Genomic DNA, 18,894 nt, shown 5'->3' with positions numbered 1-18,894 from the left:
CATCAGTCCAGATCAAGTCCATCAGTCCAGATCAAGTCCATCAGTCCAATATGAGCCCATGTGTCCAGGACCGGTCTTCAAATTCCTCTTCAGACTCACACAACATGCAATGCTGTCGAGTGCAGGAAAATCACAGGCCAGTGGGTGGAAAGTCTTGTGGATCCAGTGGCGGTGGAAGCATCTTAGGGTTGACATGGGTCTCCATGTGGCTCCTCCAGCTCCAAGGCTCTGGCTGCCCTCAGCATAGCTCATGTGGCTGGTCAACAGGAATGTCTCACACTGAGTGAGTGTGTGTCCTGCCTCCAGTGAGCTGTTTGTCTCCTTCACATCTCCCAATGAGGTCATCAAGCTGCGACCTGGTTGACAGGCTAAACTCTACTCCATCACTCTTAATAGCCTCAAGTTGACCAACAGGTTATGGAACTACCACAGGGTCATTATCAAAATCCAGTAAAGGGCTGGCTCACCAGGTCCCAGCAAGGGCAGGGACCAGGGAGGACCAGTGTCAAGGGATCAGGATGCATATGGCCTCATTCAATGACTCCCCTTGAGGCGTTCCTCAGCCCTTGTTTCAACCAAGTTATAGTTTAAATTCTGGGAGAAAGAGCCTAACTTGACTATGTGTGCCTGTCCTGTGATGACAGGTCCACATGTTACTACAAGTACTGTAGGAAGACGAGTTCCCTAAAGAAGAAATGGAGGTGGCATGGCCAATATGCCTGGTAGCATCGTGGTTACACGTTGAGCTATGATCCGCAAGGTCAGCAGTTCGAAACCTCCAGAAAAGAAAGACAAGGCTTTCTACTCCCATTAAGGGTTACAGTCTTAGAAACACCCAGGGGCCGTTCCACCCTGTCCTACAGGGTCACTGTGAGTCAGGATCAACTTGACGTCAGTGAGTGAGAGGGTCAACAAGTGAGCGTCCAGCACAAGGTACAAGTGAAGTTGGGCAGGCAGAAAAGGCAGGTAGGGAGCCTACTTCCGAAATCTCTAGTATTTAACCGTGAGCCACACAAGGAGGCTGCGGCAACAGGTGTTTTGTTCACATTGGATCTTCTAGCTGTCCACCCACTTCTGTCATTCCTTGTCATTCCAAGACTGGGGCTATAGGGTAACCATGGGTCAAGGGAATTTTCCCCTCTCTCTAACCTGGACCAGTATGGTGCAGGCATCGATGTGGTTCTGCGCAAGGCAGCCGCCTGGGAAGCGGGCGAGGTCTGCAGAGAGAGAGAGAGAGAGCGCGCGCGCGCGAGGTCCTCAGATTTGACTTGAGTTGTGTGTGGCCTGCCCTGGCTGCCCCACTCTGTTGGCTGTCTCATGTCCAAAATGGCTCTGCCATTCCGTTCCATCTCCTGGTCCTCTTCTCCCACGTCTGGCCAAACTGCCGGCTGGTGGGGAGGATGGTTGTAATATTCCTCTTCTGCTTTTCACAGTTTTTCCTTGCCTGAAAAATTGGAATACGTCGTCACCAAGTATGCTGAGCATTCCCATGATAAATGGGCCTGTGACAAGGTAGGGATTATCACCCACCTGACAATTGTCTGAGGTGGAGGGAAGGGGGAGGGGACAGCCAGAGAACATTATCGGGTCGGTTCCTGGAAATCTGCCTGGTTTGTCAAAGTGACAGACGCGCCGTTCCAAAAGCATTCATCCTTTCTCTAGCAGCAATTTCCCTGGGGTTGGTGGAGGTCGGCGAACCGGGAGGCAGCAGCTGCGGGTGCAGCTCTGCTTCTCCCAGGAGAAAAGGATTCCGAGGTTCGCTTCTTTGGTTACATCGTATCTTCTGCAACTTGGGCCCAAGCGTGTGCTTTCTCGTGTTGGGCATAAATGCCTTACTGGCTGGGCTTTCTCGAAGGTACTGCCGGCTGTTTTGCAAAGAGGAGCGCATAAGGCAAAGCCTTACACTCGTGTTTTGCTAGGAAGCTGAATTTCAGTTGCGGGAGGACACGCAGCCATCGGATGCCCAGACACTCCCTTATTAATAAGCCTGTCCATCTGGTGTTTAAAATTCCTCACCACATGAGGTCAGGCTGCTTAATAAGTTTAATTGCTCTGTCAGGCCTTTAATGCTGGCAGGCAGACAGGGAGGCCTGTGCCAAAGACATCCCGGAGAACTGTGGGCGGCCGGTACAGAATGGGGGCTCGGGCTCAGCTGCCGTTTCTAGCTGGTAGCAGCGGACTGCTCTCCATCACGAGGCCTCGGAAGACCCTCAGCTAAAGAACACCGTCAACCCCCTAGTAGAAAAGAATCCTGGTGGCGCAGTGGGGTGAACATCACACTGCTAACCCAAAGGTTGACGGTTCAAACCCATCTGCCGATCCATGCAATAAAGCTGAGGCTATCTCCATAAAGACTTACAGACTCAGAAACCCCCCGAGAGCAGTTGTGGCCTGCCCTGTAGGGTCGCTACCTGTCAGAACTAATTACAAGGCAGCGGGTGATGGTGGTGGGGACCTCCTGGCTAGACATCCACGTGGATCTGCATTGCAGTGCGATGCTCACAGGGATCATTGTACTGTGGAGTAGGCGCCTGTCTCCTGATTCTGGAGCAGAGGTTCTATCTGGTTTGGTTTGATTTGGTTTGTATTCTGCAAAGACCCAGAGAATAAGCATTTTAGGTTTGGGGAGCGGTAAGACCTCTGTTAGCACAACTCACCTCTGCTGCTAGACCATGAGAGCAGCCGTACACTGTACATAGATACATGAGTCTATCTTACTCCAGTCAAATTTACAAAAATGGGTCGCCAGCTGGATTTGGTCCATGACCATGCTTTCTAAGGACTTTTTTTTTTAAAAAAAAAAACATGACTATTTGCTCAACCTGTTGCCTAGTGGTTGTGTGTTAGGCTGCAAACCACAAGATCAGCAGTTCAAAACCACCAGGCCCTCCGTAGGAGAAAGAGAAGGCTTCCTACTTCCATAAAGAGATGCCATCTCAGAGACCCACAGGAGAAGCTCCACCGTGTCCCGCAGGGTCATACGAGTTTGATCAGTGCTTGGAGTAAAGTGAGCCCCCCTAAATACATTCTACTCTCCGCACTATCCCCTAAATACATTCTACTCTCTGCACTATCAGTAACCCAGGTGGATTTTACCACCTGTGTCTCTTACATTAGTACAGTTCTTCCCTCCCCTCCCCTCCCCCCAGCCCTTGGCACGGCTGTAGTGCAATCTACCATCTACACCGCCACCATCATTTCCCTAGATTATGGTGATAATCTCCTACCTGGTCTCTCATATTCATTTTGTTGTTGATTCCCCCACCCCACCCCCCACCCCAATCTGTTCACACAGCCCTTGAGTGATCGTTTTGAAGATTGGGTCATCTCTTACCCAATCATCTCCAGCCCTCTCGGGCCCATCTCCTTTGACCGCAATCCCTCGCTGGCTTCTAACTCTTCTTAATACAGCAGCCTTAACAGCCCTACCATAGCCTGCTAGCTCTCTGTTCCTGTGACCTCTGCTACCATCTCTCCATCTGCCAGCCACATTCCCTTCTGGTGGGGCCTCTTTCCTGTGCTGCAAGTGCCCGAACAGCCCGTAGTCAGAGCCAGGTTTGTACCCATGTGCACCCATGCTCACCCCATTCATCTACTCATCCTTCCGATAGCAATCCAACTAATGGTTTTCCTAGAATCAAGTCCTACCGTGCCGCTTGCCCACGTTTTCCACATAGAGACCACTGAGGATTCTTTCTGTCATGTTTCTGCTGTAGTTTCTACCTGCAGACCAGTCTTCCATTGAGCATGTCTTGGTGGTGGTATTTGGTGAGGATCTCCCTCGCCCTCTAGACTGTAAGCTCTAGGAAACAAGGATCCGTGTTAGCTCACTCTTGCTGGGCTGACAGTGATGACATAACCAGAAAGAGTATTTTTTCTGCCCGCAAGCACCACATAGTCTTGTAGAAGTAGAATAAGCCCACTGTTATGGTACAGGCTGGTAAGTGCTCTGGTGGACAGGCACAGGATCGGTGCCTGTAAGAGGAGCCCCTAATCAGCACCGGGGCTCCAAGAAGGCTTTCTAGAGCAGGTGGCCTTATGGTCTATGCTCAAGGATCAAAAACTCTCTGCCATCAGGGTGATGCCAACTCACAGCAGTCCTGTAGGATGGGGTAGACGTTCCCGCTGTGAGGATCCGAGACTCACTCGTTACAGGAGTGGAAAGCCTGCCTGCCTTCCGCAGAGCAGCTGGCGGTTCCCAGTGGCTGGCCTTGCAGTCAGCAACCCAACGAGTCTTCACTATGCTGTCAGGGGCCTTCGTGCTAAAGGACAGGCGGGAGTTACTGGGGAATTCCAGACCCACAGGAGCAGCCAATGCAAGCCCAGAGGAATGAGAGCGTGTGGCCGAGTTGGGCAGCCAAAGTTCATGATAGCCGCGTTACAGAATCGGGGAGGGCAGAAGAGCAAGATGTGTCCGGGGAGGTAAGCATGAGCTCATCTGTAGCTTCAGAGGCTGGCCGGTGAAGGAATTTGTAGTTCACCGTGGACAATGACTAGGAATCTGGAATGTTTTAAAGCAGTCGAACCTCCAGATCAGGGTGATTTTGTAAATAGCATCTAACAGAGCAGATAAAACATGGGGTCCCTATCTCCACCTGGCCTCCCTGCAGGCAGGCTGATCAACTAGGATGCTGTTACAGTAATCTAGGTGAGACCTGGTGGCGGCTGAGCTAGAAGACTGTGAGGGAAGCAAGGGAGAGTCGAGAAAATGAGTAGAGCTGGGAGGTTAGATGACCACCGAGGAGTGGTGTCGAGGAAGACTCCCCTGTTTGTGGCTCAGAAAGTAACTGTGCACTAGGGCCACTCACTGCGACACAGGGACTGTGAGAGGAGAAGACATTTCCAAGCAGAAAGGGCTGTGTTCCACTTTGTAGATGTTGAAAGATATTATCCTAACAGAGCTGAAGAAGATTGGGAAATTAGAGAGATCTGGGCTAAGAACACTGAGAGCCATCCACTTGCCAATAGTATCTGAAACCATAGATTAGATTAGCCAGGGAGCCTAAGAGTGTTAGGCAGGGTTCTCTAGAGAAACAAAACCAGGACACTTATGATTTTTATAGATAGATATAGATATATACAGCATGAAGGAAATAGCAGCTAATTAGTCCACACAGCAATACAGAGGGCTCAGTTCAACTCTCTTCTGTAGAACAGTTAATATACTGAAAGTCCTTCAACTCACCAGGGCTGCTGGGTCCAAAGTCAAGGAAGCAGACAGCTGAGTCTTCCTCAGGGCAATGCAGGCAGTCTGGCCACAGGCAGCAAACAGCAGGGCGGGTCACCAACAGTCAGCAAGACAAAAGAATCTAACAGTCCCAAGCTCAAGCAGTGTATACACTAGCAGCATGGTGAAGCAGGTCTCAAAGGAACCTCAAACTCTAGCGATACAATCCATGGGTTGGCAGTCCCTCAGGTAGTGTAGCTCATGAGTTAAGGCAGAGAGCTAGCAGCTGCACGCTGGTCCCTTCACCACAGAGCAAGAGTGAGAGAGGCGGGGCTTGCCGAGCCATTTATCTCTTTGCCCTCCAATCAAACTGGGACCTTATTAATCCCACATGTTCTTATTGGCCAGGCTGGCAAAATAAACCTACCTTATCACACCAAGAAAACGTGCCTCTTGAGAAGAGACAAGAACGTTAGAAGCACATCCATCTGACGAGACAGAGGCAGAGATTGAGAAGGAGCTGCCCCAGTCTTTGAGCTGTGAAGTTCTTGGAACAGGAGCTCTTCTCCATTCTGTACCCACAGTGCCTGGACAGAGTCTATTCCCATACTGGCATAGGCATGCCATCGATGTGGAAGAACATCTGACCTTCTGGGACTTCCATGACTTTAGGAAGCATAGGTTGTTCTGCTCAGAGTAAGTGGGCAAGGGTCTAAAGCATCATTTCCCAAAGTGCTGATATCCCCCTCTGGCAGGAAGGCGTATCTATAATCATACGCATATAATTCTGAAAAGTGGGTGTCAAAGTAGGGCCAAGTCATTTTGGGAACTCACCATCTAAACCAAACCAGCCTCGTCCAGACAGTAGGCATGGGGGCCAGTCCCTACTTAGCATTCAGCCTGGGCTCCTGCTCTGGTTTGTGAACAGGACCCACTAACGTGAGCAGTATTGTGCTCTGGGTATTCGCCAACCATTTGTGAAGCCTCTCGCATAAGTTGGCCTGAAACACAAGCGAGTAAGTGGAAAGGACGGCACTTGAAGCAAGAGGGAGTGAAGGAGCAGAGTTCAAGACTCGGGCAGGAGTGGGCCTGACAGCTTCAAAAGAACCATTAGAGGTCTTCAAGGGGGATTTCCGAGCACTGTCACTGTTGATTATTTCATGTCTCCCCCGTAAATAAGAGCCAGGGATTGAGGGCATGGGGTGGGGCTCTTTGGGTGCAAAGAGATATTCAGTCTGCAAATGTGTCCACAGAGTCAGAGTGGATGGAAATACGGAATTTCCTTGGATGAAAATGTGAAGACTCACCCACTGATAAGACCTTTCAAGACATTAACAGAGAAGGTAAGGGCGGGGTCTCTGGCTGCACTCGTGTGACCCCGGTGGCTTTCCTTCCCTGGGAAGGTGTATTAGTCTAGGTACTTTGGAGAAACAAATCCACAGCAACTCACGTATAAGAGAGAGTTTTATGCAAAGAAAATGTGCATCACGAAAACATCCCAACCCAATGCTGCCCAAGCCCACAAGTCCAACATTAACCCATTAACCCAACACCAGTCCACAAAGTCCTCCACCTCACAAAACAGAGGCAATGATGCCGACTGCAGGAGGAAAGCTGAGTCCGTGAACATGTAAGCATCTCAGCTCTGGCAAGGGTCTCCACACGGCTGCTCCAGCACCCAGGGCTGCATCGGGATAGATCCATGCGGCTTCTCCTTGGGGATGTCTTGGAGGAAGTCAATCTTGCAAGCTGAAGCTGGGAACTGCTAAGGCAGCTGCACCCGGTGCAACTATCACAAAACAAGAGACCCGAGAACTAGAAAGGCAAGGTTTCACCACCCATTTATCCCTCCGCCTTTCAACCAGCGCCACATGTGGTTATCGGCCAGGCTGGCACAATTCACTAACTCAGAAGGGAACCAAAAAGAGTGAGAGGAGGTCAGCCATCTTCCCTCTCAGGGTTCTTACAGACTTTGCAGGTTTCATTCAACTACTCCTGGGCTTCCTAGTCGACCAGTTTCCAAGATCGCAGCCTCCTGTTGTGTTCCTGGGTTCCGAAAGCCCATTGGAGACAGGAGTCCTTGTTCAGCCCAGTGGGTTTTCACAGAATTTGCAACTGAACCAGGAAGGTGTTGGCGGAGAGGAATGGGGGAAAGAGCAATGTTGCTAGGGGGAAAAAAAGATGAAAAACTGTGTCCAAGGGCATGGGAGATCAAGGGCGTCAAAAAGGAGATTTCTCGAGGAAATGTGGAGAGGGCTCTTATTTTGAGGTGTTAAGACTGGTAAACAGCGGCCCCTCCCCCGTTCTTCTTTTTTTCTCCGACAAGTGGTTAACGCCATTAAGTCTGGAGGTGTTACACTCAGAAACTCCAGAAAGACAGTGATAAGTGAGAGGTGAGGGAATGATAAGCATAAGTGAGGAAAGGGAAGTGGAAGGAAGTCCGAAGAGGCAGAAAGCTGGGGTATCGTCTGCGTGCAAGAGCTTTTCTGCTCAACTTTCCTTCCAGGAAAAGGAAATGTATCGCTGGCCTGCCCGGGAGTCCCTCAAAACCATGCTGGCTGTGGGCTGGACCGTGGAGAGGACCAAAGAGGGCGAAGCCTTAGTTCAACAGCGAGAAAATGAGAAACTTCGAAGCATGTCCCAGGCCAGCCAGGTACAGACAGTAGTCTCGCCCAGAGGCTCGGAGCCAGTAGAACCCACGAGCGAGCGTTTGGGAGGCCAACCCTGGGGCATCACAGACCGGCTGGCTAAGTGGAGCCCTGGGAGCCATTTGGGGACAGCATACATCTTTGACAGCTGACGATGGGGTGCTGGTAAGAGTAAGGAAACTGAGGGCTAGCCCAGTGATTCTGCCTGTCTTTCCCTAGGGCAATAGCTACAACCCTGCTCCCCTTGACCTCTCGAATGTGGTGCTTTCCAGAGAACTCCAGGTCAGTGTCCGTATCTCAGCGTGTCCGTCCAAACGGCCTCCCATCGGCTTTCTCAAAACCTTTAAGCACAGAACACATTGCTCTCCTCAGGGTTAGAGGGGAAAGGGGAAAAAGAAAATGACAGGGTGGGAAATATCGCCGATGAAATATCAAATCCGAAAAGGGGCCACAAGGGAAACTGCAGGCAATTCAGCCCATTCTCCAAAAGGGACGGGGCTTGATCCTTTCTCCCTGGAGGTCACAACAGGTGGTGATAGGATTAAAGGACCAGCAGAAAGGGACTATCTTACTCGCTGCCATCGAGTCCATGCAGACCCATGGTGACCCTAGTGGACGGGGCAGAACTGCCCCCTTGGCATTTTCGAGACTCCACAGGAGAAGCAGACAGCCTCCTCTTTCACCCACCAAGTAACTAGTGGGTTCGAACAACTGACTGTGCAGTGAGCAGCTCGATGGCATAGCCCGTTCTACCAGCAGGGCTCCTGAGATGACTGAATGGAAATCCCCAAACAAAAATTAATAATAGGACCAGGAGAAAACCTGAAACTTAACCCTTGGGTGGAGGCATCGGCTTGGTCCCCGGAAGCCCCATGAGCCACGAACATGGCCTACACATCCCACAGTGCCTTTGCTAAGATCTCCCATGCTGGTGCGGCCAGCCATGGTTGCGGGGCTAAGCTGCCTCCATAGGTGGTTCAGAGGTGGCGTTCCCCCCCTTCCTCAGTAGAGGCCTGGATTGGGTTCCCAGGGCGTGCACCTCAGGCGCAGCCCCCACTGTCAGTGAAAGCAAATCTGTTGCCACGATGCTGGACGGGTTTCAGCGGAGCTTCCAGGCTGAGAGGAGGAAGAAAGACCTGCCAAGCTGCCTGTGGGAGCCCTAGAGGTCGCAAGAGCCTGATCCCACGATGCCTGACTTCACCAGAACATGTGTGGGCCAAGTTCACCAGGGCAACTGCAACTAACACCAGCCAGCTGCCTCCTGCCTTTCCCATGCTGCCCCATCGATGGCCATCACCTGCCCTGACCGGGGGCAGTGGCCCCCCTTGGAGGCCAACAGACCCCCACGCCACTGGGCTCTGACAAACATTTCTTTCCAAAGTGCCCTCCTCACTGCAGGTCTCGCCGTTTGATGAGCCTGATCATGATTTTTTTTTCCCCCAGAAATCCCTGCCACCTCATGGGGTTATTCTTACAGTTAGAGGCTTCCAGGGGGGCTCTAGATTGCTCTTCTCTGTAGCCACTTGAGCCCCTACTCCTCCCTCCCTGTTTCGAGTTAAGAGAGGGGGATTAGTGACCAACCGATCCCTGCCTCTTTCCAGTCTCCGGATTCTGAACGCCCGTGACAGACTAAAGCCCTGCGACGTGGTCTAAAATGAAAAAGCACGTCTCTCCCGAATGCATCGAGCTGGCAGGATAATAAGTTATCGGGGAAGGACAGACTTAAAAATGGTTTTCTCTATGTATGGAAAGATAGAAAACGAATGAGGTGCGTAAGCACAGCTCATTACTGACGGGAGACACTTAGCAACTGCTAGTAGCATGTGGGGGTGCTTTGTTCCCAAGGCTGCCTGAAATAGCTTGGCCGGTAAAAGCCCACTTGTCTTGCCTGCGTTCTCTCTGACTCTGGCGCAGGGAATGGTGGAGGTCGTGGCTGAGAACTACCACAATACCTGGGCCAAGAAGAAGAAGCTGGAACTGGAGAGCAAAGGTGAGCTGGTCTCAGTCGCCCCCACTGGGGACAGGTGAGCCTCCCCAGAAGGGCAAAGGAAGCGCCCACCGTGTGGCCATCTCTTCCTCTCTCGCCTTCCTGAACTCAGGTGGCGGCAGTCACCCCCTGTTGGTGCCATATGACACCTTGACTGCCAAGGAAAAATTCAGGGACCGAGAGAAGGCGCAGGACCTGTTTAAATTCCTCCAGGTGAACGGCGTTGTGGTTTCCAGGTAAGTCATCTCCCACACAGTGTTGGAGGGGCAGGGGTGGGGGGATGTGGGGGTGTGGTCTCTCCTCCTCCATGGGGTTCATCAAATACCTGCAAACCAGGCCGAGGGAGGGGAAGTCTGATCTATGAGGAAACCCTCGCGTGGGAGCATGAAGCCCTGACCTCTGGAACTGCCAGGACTCAGAAGCTCACTGCCACCGGGTGTTTTTTTTTTAATCATTTTATTGGGTGCTCTTCCATATAGTATAACAATCCATGAATCAATTATATCGAGCAAACTTGTACATATGCTGCCAACATCATTTTCAAAATATTATCTTTCTGCCTGAACCCTAATGCCATTATCTTTAATATTGCCTACATCCCCCTGCTCAATTGTAAACTGTGAAGGCAGGGATTTTCTGTCTGCCTTACTGATTAATGAGTTCTGACCTCCTAGGACAGTGCCTGGTACCTTGTAGGCAGTTCATGCATTCTTATACATGGTCTCAAACTTACAAATGCCAGAATTATCTAGAACAGTGGTTCTCAACCTGTGGGTCGTGACCCCTTTGGGGGTCGAACGACCGTTTCATAGGGGTCACCCGATTCATAAGAGTAGCAACATTACAGTTATGAAGTAGCAACTAAATAATTTTTTGGTTGGGGGGATAACCACAACATGAGGAACTGTATGAAACGGTCACGGTATTAGGAAGGTTGAGAACCACTGCTCTAAATCAGTGTTTCCCTGCAGTTGCCTGCACTTTATCCTGGGTTTGGGCCTGTAGTACACACGTTTTTAATTGCCGGGGAGGGCACTGAGTAATTTCTTTTTTTCCCAGAAAAGGGGATGGTAGGCTAAACAAACCTTGGAACCTATCACTTGGATGAATGCTTTTAAGAAGCAGGAGGTCTTGGCCACCTGAGTCATACAGACAAGACCTGCTTCTCTCTGGTCAGGTTTCAGCGGAGGGCTGGCCTCATGGGCCCATGGTTGCTGAGGTAGAAGGAAGAGCGAGCTTGCAGTCCTAGTCTGAGCTGGCCCCTTCTCCCTGAAGGAAATGTCTCCTGATCCAGCCACTGTTTCTGCTCTCAGGGTCCCATAACATTTTTGCTACCGAATAGCAAAAGGTAAAATAAAACCTATACAGATGTTTCTATTGTAGTTCTTAGGAAGCAAAAAAACGGCAAAACCCATTGGCCGTATTGTTAGGCAGGACAGGTCAGACAGTGGGAGGCAGTCTCCAGGGGCGTGTTCACGGAAGACTCCTGTCGTCTAACCTTACCTGTAACACCCGCAGGAAAGCCTACTGTGGTTTGCAGATAAATAACTTATTCCCAGAAATGGAAAAGTCACCCTCACTCTAACTTGAAAGGGTGTGGGGGATAAGAAGAGAAAGATAATTGAATTCGGCCAATACAAGTACCCCATCCTATGGTCGGCACTTTCCTATACGGGCGAAGACTCAGGTGCCTGCCATCAAGAAGAACACCTTGTTTTCCCTGCCCCACCTCAGGCCTGCTCCCTCCTCAGTTTCCCTGCCACTCGTGACAAAGCCCCTTCTCCTATTGTTCAAACCTGAACTTGATTCTTCTCCTTTGTCTTACAACCCACAGCTAACCCATCAGAAATCCCTGCGGGTCCAACCCAGAATCTCACCGCGCTTCACCCCCTCTGTGCTCCCAGCATCGTGGCTGAACCATCCTGCTACCTGAGCCCCCTGCTAGTATCCTGGTCCCTCAATGTCTAGTTTAAACTTAGCAGCCACAGCAAGGCCACCATATTGAAAGTTATCCTTCATTCTTCTCCTCAAAGCTTCCAATAGCTTGCCATATCACTCAAAACAAAGGCAAAATACAAAGAGTGGTCCCGGGCACCCTACGTTATTTGTGCTACGGCCAACCCTCTGCCCTTCTGACCGCTTGCTCACCTCCACTTCGTCCCCACTGGCCTCTCTGTTACGTTTCTTCAGCTCGGCAGACACTCCTGCCGCAGAGCCTTGGTTCCACCTGATCGCTAGGCCAGAAAAGCTCTTTCCCAGATGTTCATATACCTCCCCCCACCCCCAGTTCCTTGAAGGCTTCCTTCCAACATCATCCTCCCAATGGGACCGGAGGGAACAATGCAGTCTGCTTGCCCCTGCCCCCAACACTCCCAGACCCTTCCCTCCCCCGTACTTTCCCTTCTTCCCCAACGTTATCAACAACTCATGCTTCATATTTGTTATCTATGGGGGGTGCCCGCTTACAGGTAGCATGTCTGTCCCACAAGGGTGGGGTTGATCCTTGGCTCAGTGTTTGTTAAATGACGGGTCAATAGCTTTCTGAAAATTCTACCTAGGAATTACTGTCACCCAGGTGTGGCCTGTTCCCCTCATGGCAGATTCCAAGAAGAAAATCAGGCAAATGATGGATCATCTCACTAAGTCAGACTAGCCATTAACGCAGTGGTTCTCAAGCTGTGGGTCAAATGACCCTTTCACAGGGGTCACCCGATTCATAACAGTAGCAAAATTACAGTAATGAAGTAGCAATGAAAATAATTTGATGGTTGGGGGTCACCACCACATGAGGAACTGTAGTAAAGGGTCGCAGCATTAGGAAGGTTGAGAACCACTGCACTGACGTTTGAAAGAGAAATTGGACAGGGGGGGTGGGGGGGGATTGATAATGGACCAAAGCCCCAGTCATCTCTGTTACTTCTTGGGCTTTCCCCGTTTCCAACGCAGGGGTGTGAAGGATATGGAGCTGGATGCTTCATCCATGGAAAAGAGGTTTGCCTATAAATTTTTGAAGAAAATCCTGAAATATGTTGATTCCGCTCAAGAGTTTATTGCCCACTTAGGTAAGTATCAATGTGATAGCCCGGTCTATAGGCTTATCTTTCCCTGTGACTTACATAACCATTTCATGCTGTAGCTGTTCATGATTCCTTTAGACATCCAACTGTGGAGGGAACCATGACTGAGTGCCACTGCCCACCCCACGTAACAAGTCCCTACTGCGTTTGAGCCTTTGGTTACTTTCCAACCGGCTCATCCTATTTTAACCTCCTCATTGTTTTGCTTTGTGGCGGTGGGTAGATGACTCCGCCTCTCTGAAGTTTCTTCCTCATTAATAAAACAGAAGCAGCTCAGAGAATTGACACAAGACAGAACTAGCCAGCAACATTGTCAAGTACATTGCCACACGTGATGGCTGTCCAATCAGCTGGCCTTTGATGTCCAGGGTTTTGTTTGTCTGGTTGGTTGGCTGGTTTTTAATGTTTTCTAAACTGCTGCAACTGCTTTTTAACTCTAACCCCCTCTGTAGAAGCCGTTGTCAGCAGCGGGAAAACGGAAAGGTCCCCTCATGACCAGGAGATCAAGTTCTTTGCCAAAGTGAGTGACTTGCTACACTTACTGTCTTTTCACAGTCTGTGGGGGGCAGGGTAACCTTCTCCAGCAAAGGAAGAAAAATAAATCGGTTAATGAGGAGAGACCCATCTCTATTTAAAGTTGCATCAACATAGAGCGGTTTATGAAGGCTGACTTCAGTTCGAGCCGGGGAGCTTGGTGCAATGTGAGAAGTGAAGCCAAGCGGTCTGAGCGCGGCCACACACACCCCTTTGTAGGGTTAATTCGGGAGCTTCTGTTTCCAGTCTGGCGAACGGAGAAGATACAGAGAAGTGAGAGGCAGGACATCTCAACAGGAAGCTGTCGATGGGATAGGTCTGTCGGATTCAAGGATGGGTGACTGTACCTACGCGCAAAAGCGTGTGCTCTTTAGGGGTTCCCGGGTAGCTGTCAGGAGGTGACAAGATGTTAAGATAGCCCTTAGGCACACATGTCCTGACACCTGCTCACACAGGAAATTTCTGATGCGGGTTGTGTGCCAGGGTGCCCTTCAAGGTCCCTACTGCCCACATCTGCGCCTGATCACAACGGAAAAGCTTTCTTAGCTGCAGGTCAGGAAGCATTCAGGAAGTAACTCAGAGAACTGAAGATGGAGTATGAAGTGACGCCAAGACGAAAGATGGAGGTGGGGCTCCTGCAGTAGTCCACAGTCTTCCACAAACCGGTGCCTCCAGATTTATGCTCTTATCCCTGCCCAAGAGCTCCCAAGAGACAGAGCTGTATTTCTCACTCGTGCCACAGTCCCAAGTGGGTGGCCATGGGCAGGAGGAGGTTGGCTCTGCTCCATGCCCTGTGGAAGGCCTGCTGGTCTGCTTCAGAAAGGCCCTAGTCCTGAGAAGCTCGTGGTGTGCGGTTTCACTCTGACACACCCACCAGCGCCACCGTGAGTTACAGTTGACAGCAATTGGCTGCAAGGGAAACAGGGTAGTGCATATTCTAGTCAACCAGCCCTGTGCTTAACGAACACGTGCAGATTTCCGTTGCTAAAAGGAAGGAGGAGGAGGGATGTGTTTGGGTACCAGTGAGCTGTCGCCACCCACACAGCCTTACTGAGAACGAAAGGATGTGTCAGGCCTGCAGCCGTCTCTCCACATCCCCTGAGAAGCAGGGTCCATATGCTTACGGCTAGTGGCACGAGGCCATGTCTCAGGTGTGCCTGCTGGAGGCCCAAGGTCAGGGGTCCCATAGGACTTGCCTGCGAGCGCTGATTCTGCATACACACTTCTTAGGGATCTGAACCCTCCCCTTCCATGTGTCCCCACGGGGCCAGCAAAAGAAAGAGAGATGGTAGAAACCTGGTCCCCGGGGCATGGCTTTCTTGAAGAGGCAGGACCAGTATTCAGAGGCTGTTCTCTCACTGAGAATGAGGTTTTTTTAAGTCATTTTATTAGGGGCTCTGACAGCTCTTATAACATTCCATACATCCATTATATCAAGCGTATCTGTACAGATGTTGCCATCATCATTTCCAGAACATTTTCTACTGGAGCCCTTGGTATAAGCTCCTCTTTTTTCTCCTTCCTCCCCACCTTACCACCGTCATGGATCCTTGATGAATTATATATTGTTATTATTATTTCGTATCTTACACTGTCCATTGTCTCCCTTCACCCACATTTCTGTTATTCATCCCCTTCAGGGGCGGGGCAGGGTGGGGTGGGGCCTATCTATCCAATCTGAGAATGAACTTTTTATGAGGAGCCTAAGGAAGGGATTTGGATTCGCTTCCTAGACGTTCATTCGTGGTGGATTTTCTAGGTCCTCCTCCCTCTGGTTGACCAGTACTTCACCAACCACTGCCTGTACTTCCTGTCATCGCCCCTGAAGCCCCTCAGCAGTGGTGGGTATGCATCGCATAAGGAGAAAGAGATGGTGGCCAGGTGAGTCCTCAAAATGAAGGAAAGGTCACGGTGCTAAAGGGCCTTCTTTCAGGCACCGGGCGTCCACCGACTACATGGTGAGTCTCAAGGAGCATGCTGATGAATGATTGCGAGGTTTGGGTTATCGTCCTGGTTGTGAACGAAATTATATTTATATTGATCTGTGTGTTGCTTTGGCCACTAAGAGAAGTTGGCACTCTTTGGGAGCATTGACAAGGGAAATCTCCATCCTGAAAGTCCAGGAAAAGGAAAGAAAACTGGGAAGCTGGGAGGAGAGAATGCACAACAGTGAGAGGAAACAGCTTGACACTGCTTCTTGTGATCGCGTGCCTACCTGGCTCTCCGAGTTGAAAAAAAAAGAAGAGTCAAATCTAACATCATTTTTCACATGGCTGATCTGAGACTTGAAATCCAGAGCAATGTAATTTCAATTCCTAAGTGGATTTTTTAAAGTGAATTAAGAGTCAGGGTCTGGCTCACTCGCTCCACTCAGTCTAACATGTAGATACCTCACCAGAGGCAAGAAGAGGGGTACTTCACGACTGGACTAAGAGTTGGATTCCATTCTGGCTCAGGTACTCTCTGTATTTTTGATGGAGGAGCAGTGAGGAATAGGTGCTCTCTCTCAATAGCAAAGAAATCTGAAAGCTCCATTGAGAGCAGTCTACCAGCTTTTCCCCTGGCATGAATTGAGGATGGGCAGCATCCATAATCCTGTGTAAGGGCCCAGCCATTAAATATCACCCTTAGGGGCAAGGGGTGGGGTGCAACTTGGTATTTACTCAACATCAGTTGAACAGGCTGAGTAGGCACTGAGCCTGGTTTTCATGTGCAAGCGGTTACTGCCCGTTGGTGTAGGTATTGTTGTGAAACATTGCGATGTTTTACATTCTAATATCTAGGTGTGCGTTAGGATCTCCATATCGCAGGTGCTCTCCCCCTGAGATGCTAGCAGTCCCACCCCCCACTAAGTGGGGCAAGAGTCAAGGCCCATCTCTCTCTCACCTCCTTGAGTGCCATGCCTTCTATGCCATCATCGCTTTATCTCATTTACAAAGAAGGGAGATAGAATAATGATGCAGAGATAGAATCAGCAACCAGTGAGTTCTTAAATGTATTCAGGATACATCATGTATTTCGAAGGAAATTAGCAAAATGAGGAACAAACAGATATTCGGATAACCCAACAGAGGGCAGGTGCGTCTGTTTCCTTCATCTGTTTTTCTTGGATTATTAATTCATGGAAATGTAACATTTGTTCAGCCAGGCATGGTTTCTCATGGCTGGAATGCCATCTAGAGTTGATCAGCTTTGCAAATCGCTTTCCAGCCCACCCGCGTGTTTGGAGCTCTCCCACAGCAGCAGTCCTGTTTGTCGTGACTGTTCCCATGATGCCAGAGCCCTCCTGTTTGCCTCCTTCCCCCCTGGCCTCCCCTCGTCTGTGTCTGCTGTGATTCTCCAGGGCTTCCCAGACTCTCACACCGGGGCTCCCTTTAACTGCACAGATAGGCGAGGATACTTGGGGATTCTGGGCTAAAGACATTGCATCACCTTAAAGCATAGGCTCTGTACGAGAAGGGTCCGGTGGCAATTTCAAGCCCTGGCTTCGGGGGTCTGAGAAAGCATTTCTGATCTGATCAGAATGAAATAAAGCCCAGGCATCTGCTTTAGTTTGAGACACACTGTTTTGCATTTATACAGAGCATGTGTCCACCTTGAAGATTTTTTTCACCCAACACAGCGGAGCTCACCTGCCTCTGATTCTGGACACCATACCAATTGTGTCAGTCTGGGTAAACTAGGGAAACAAATCCACAGAAACTCATATGTATCAGAGAGAGCTTTATATAAAGGATAAGGGTACATTAAGAAAGCATCCCAACCCAGTGCTGTCCAAACTCATAAGTCCAACATTAGCTCATATGTCCAAGAAGGATCTACAAAGTCCTCCTCCATCTCACAAAACACACACCATGATGCCGACTGCAGGAGGAAAGCATTATCAGTGAACATGTAAGCATCTCGGCGCTGGCAGGGGTCTCCACATGGCTGCTCCAGCAACCAGGGCTGCATCGGGGTAGGTCCATGTGGCTTCTCTTGCAGGAAGTGAGCCTTGCCAGCTGAAGCAGGGAACTGGCTAAGGCAGCTGCACCCTGGTTCAGCCATCAGAAAGCAAGAGACCCGAGAACTAGAAAGGGGAGGCTAAAGGAGCCACTTATCTCCCAGCCTTTCAATTCCTCCCACATGAGTTTATCGGCCAGGTTGACACAATAAACCTTAACTATCCCACCAATGATCATGAAGGTGGCCCAAGATCAGGCATCATTCATTCTGTCATACAGAAGAAGGTTGTTTGGCAGTCTCGTTTCAGATGAACAAGCTAATACAGCCCAGCTGATTCTAGGCAGTGACAGAATCCAGATGCATCCAGGCTGTTCCACCCCCTCACTCCATAAGTTTTCATCAACTACATGCCTCTAAGTCTTAGCGTCTAAGAAAAAGAGAAAAAATAAAACTATAAAGAGAGGGGATTTGAGGGGAAGAAGCAGTCCATCTGAAATTTCCCCATGGTCTTGTTCACTGCACCAGTCTGTTAACTCACTCTGAGTTCTCTCAGGCTCTGATTCCAACTCACTTCTAGCACAAAATCAAGCAACTATTGACAGGGCGCTGGGACTGCTTTTCCAGTAGTCAGCCTACAAAGAGCTCGCGAGTTCCTGGAAAACGCTTAAAGGTGTGCAAATTTCCACTCCACTGACACTTAAGCTATGCTTTCCATCTGACCTTCTAAAAGACATCGCCCCATCGAGGGGCAAGAGCCCCGACGAGGCCCAGGTTGGCCTTATCTCCGTCTCCCTTGGCAACCCCAGGCCCTGTGACTGGTGCTTTCTTCAGCTGTCCCTCTTTCTACTCCGCCAGGCCTGCTTCCTGAGTGGATCGCAAAGCCCGTTTTCAGCTGTGGTGGCGTTCTGATCATGTCAGTTCTGAGCCATTGCCTCCAAAAATATTAGGAACACAGGTCAAATGATGGGCAGAGTCACCCTGGAGAAGGTCCTTCTTGAGCACATTTGGAAACCCGTAGGGCTCCCTTCTAACCACAGAAAGCCTGCCCTGAACGGTGGGTGGAAAGTATAGGTATTTGTGGAGTACCTTGGAGACCTTGTAGATTCAGTTCCAGCCCACCTTGGTAAAACCTGGTTCTTTCTTTCGGTTTCCTGGTGCATATAACCATCATATTTATACTTAGGCTGTAGTCTATTAAGTATGTAGTAGATTAGGAAAGTGTTTGAAATGTCATGAGAATTGCCGAGAGGTGACACGGAGCCACGCAGTGGAAACATGCTGTTGCAACCTTGCAACCACGGCACCGATCGGCTTCTCTGACATGTACAAAGCACGCAGCGCTGCATCTGTGAAGCGCAATGACCGGAAGCGCAGTGGGGCTGTGTGTCTGTAAAACCACGAGGCACAGCTGGACCTACACGTCGTTTCCACGGTGGAGAATATGGGTGGAAGTATGGAAATGGAGGGTCAAAACACACAAAAGCCTGCCAGATGGGCTCTCCTAGTTTCCAAGGACACCGCCAGGCCAGCAGCCCA

At 50.2% G+C, this 18,894-nt stretch overlaps 1 protein-coding gene across 1 annotated transcript in view; it reads left to right on the top strand.

The window, feature by feature from the left end:
* RYR3 (ryanodine receptor 3) overlaps positions 1-18,894 on the top strand; it is a 437,519-nt gene that overhangs the window by 327,898 nt on the left and 90,727 nt on the right. Inside the window, exons 52-60 of the mRNA XM_013007256.3 lie at positions 1,434-1,512; positions 6,421-6,510; positions 7,674-7,820; positions 8,035-8,097; positions 9,730-9,805; positions 9,915-10,038; positions 12,749-12,864; positions 13,332-13,399; positions 15,173-15,294. Of these exons, the coding sequence (XP_012862710.2) occupies positions 1,434-1,512; positions 6,421-6,510; positions 7,674-7,820; positions 8,035-8,097; positions 9,730-9,805; positions 9,915-10,038; positions 12,749-12,864; positions 13,332-13,399; positions 15,173-15,294 (885 nt within the window). The remainder of the gene's footprint in view (positions 1-1,433; positions 1,513-6,420; positions 6,511-7,673; positions 7,821-8,034; positions 8,098-9,729; positions 9,806-9,914; positions 10,039-12,748; positions 12,865-13,331; positions 13,400-15,172; positions 15,295-18,894) is intronic.

This window comes from Echinops telfairi, unplaced genomic scaffold (genome assembly GCF_000313985.2).
Source record: "Echinops telfairi isolate 266 unplaced genomic scaffold, ASM31398v2 ScPeMD7_18;HRSCAF=68, whole genome shotgun sequence".
NCBI lineage: Eukaryota > Metazoa > Chordata > Mammalia > Afrosoricida > Tenrecidae > Echinops > Echinops telfairi.
Note: the sequence above shows the minus strand (reverse complement) of the source record. Positions and strands in the feature narration are given on the sequence as shown.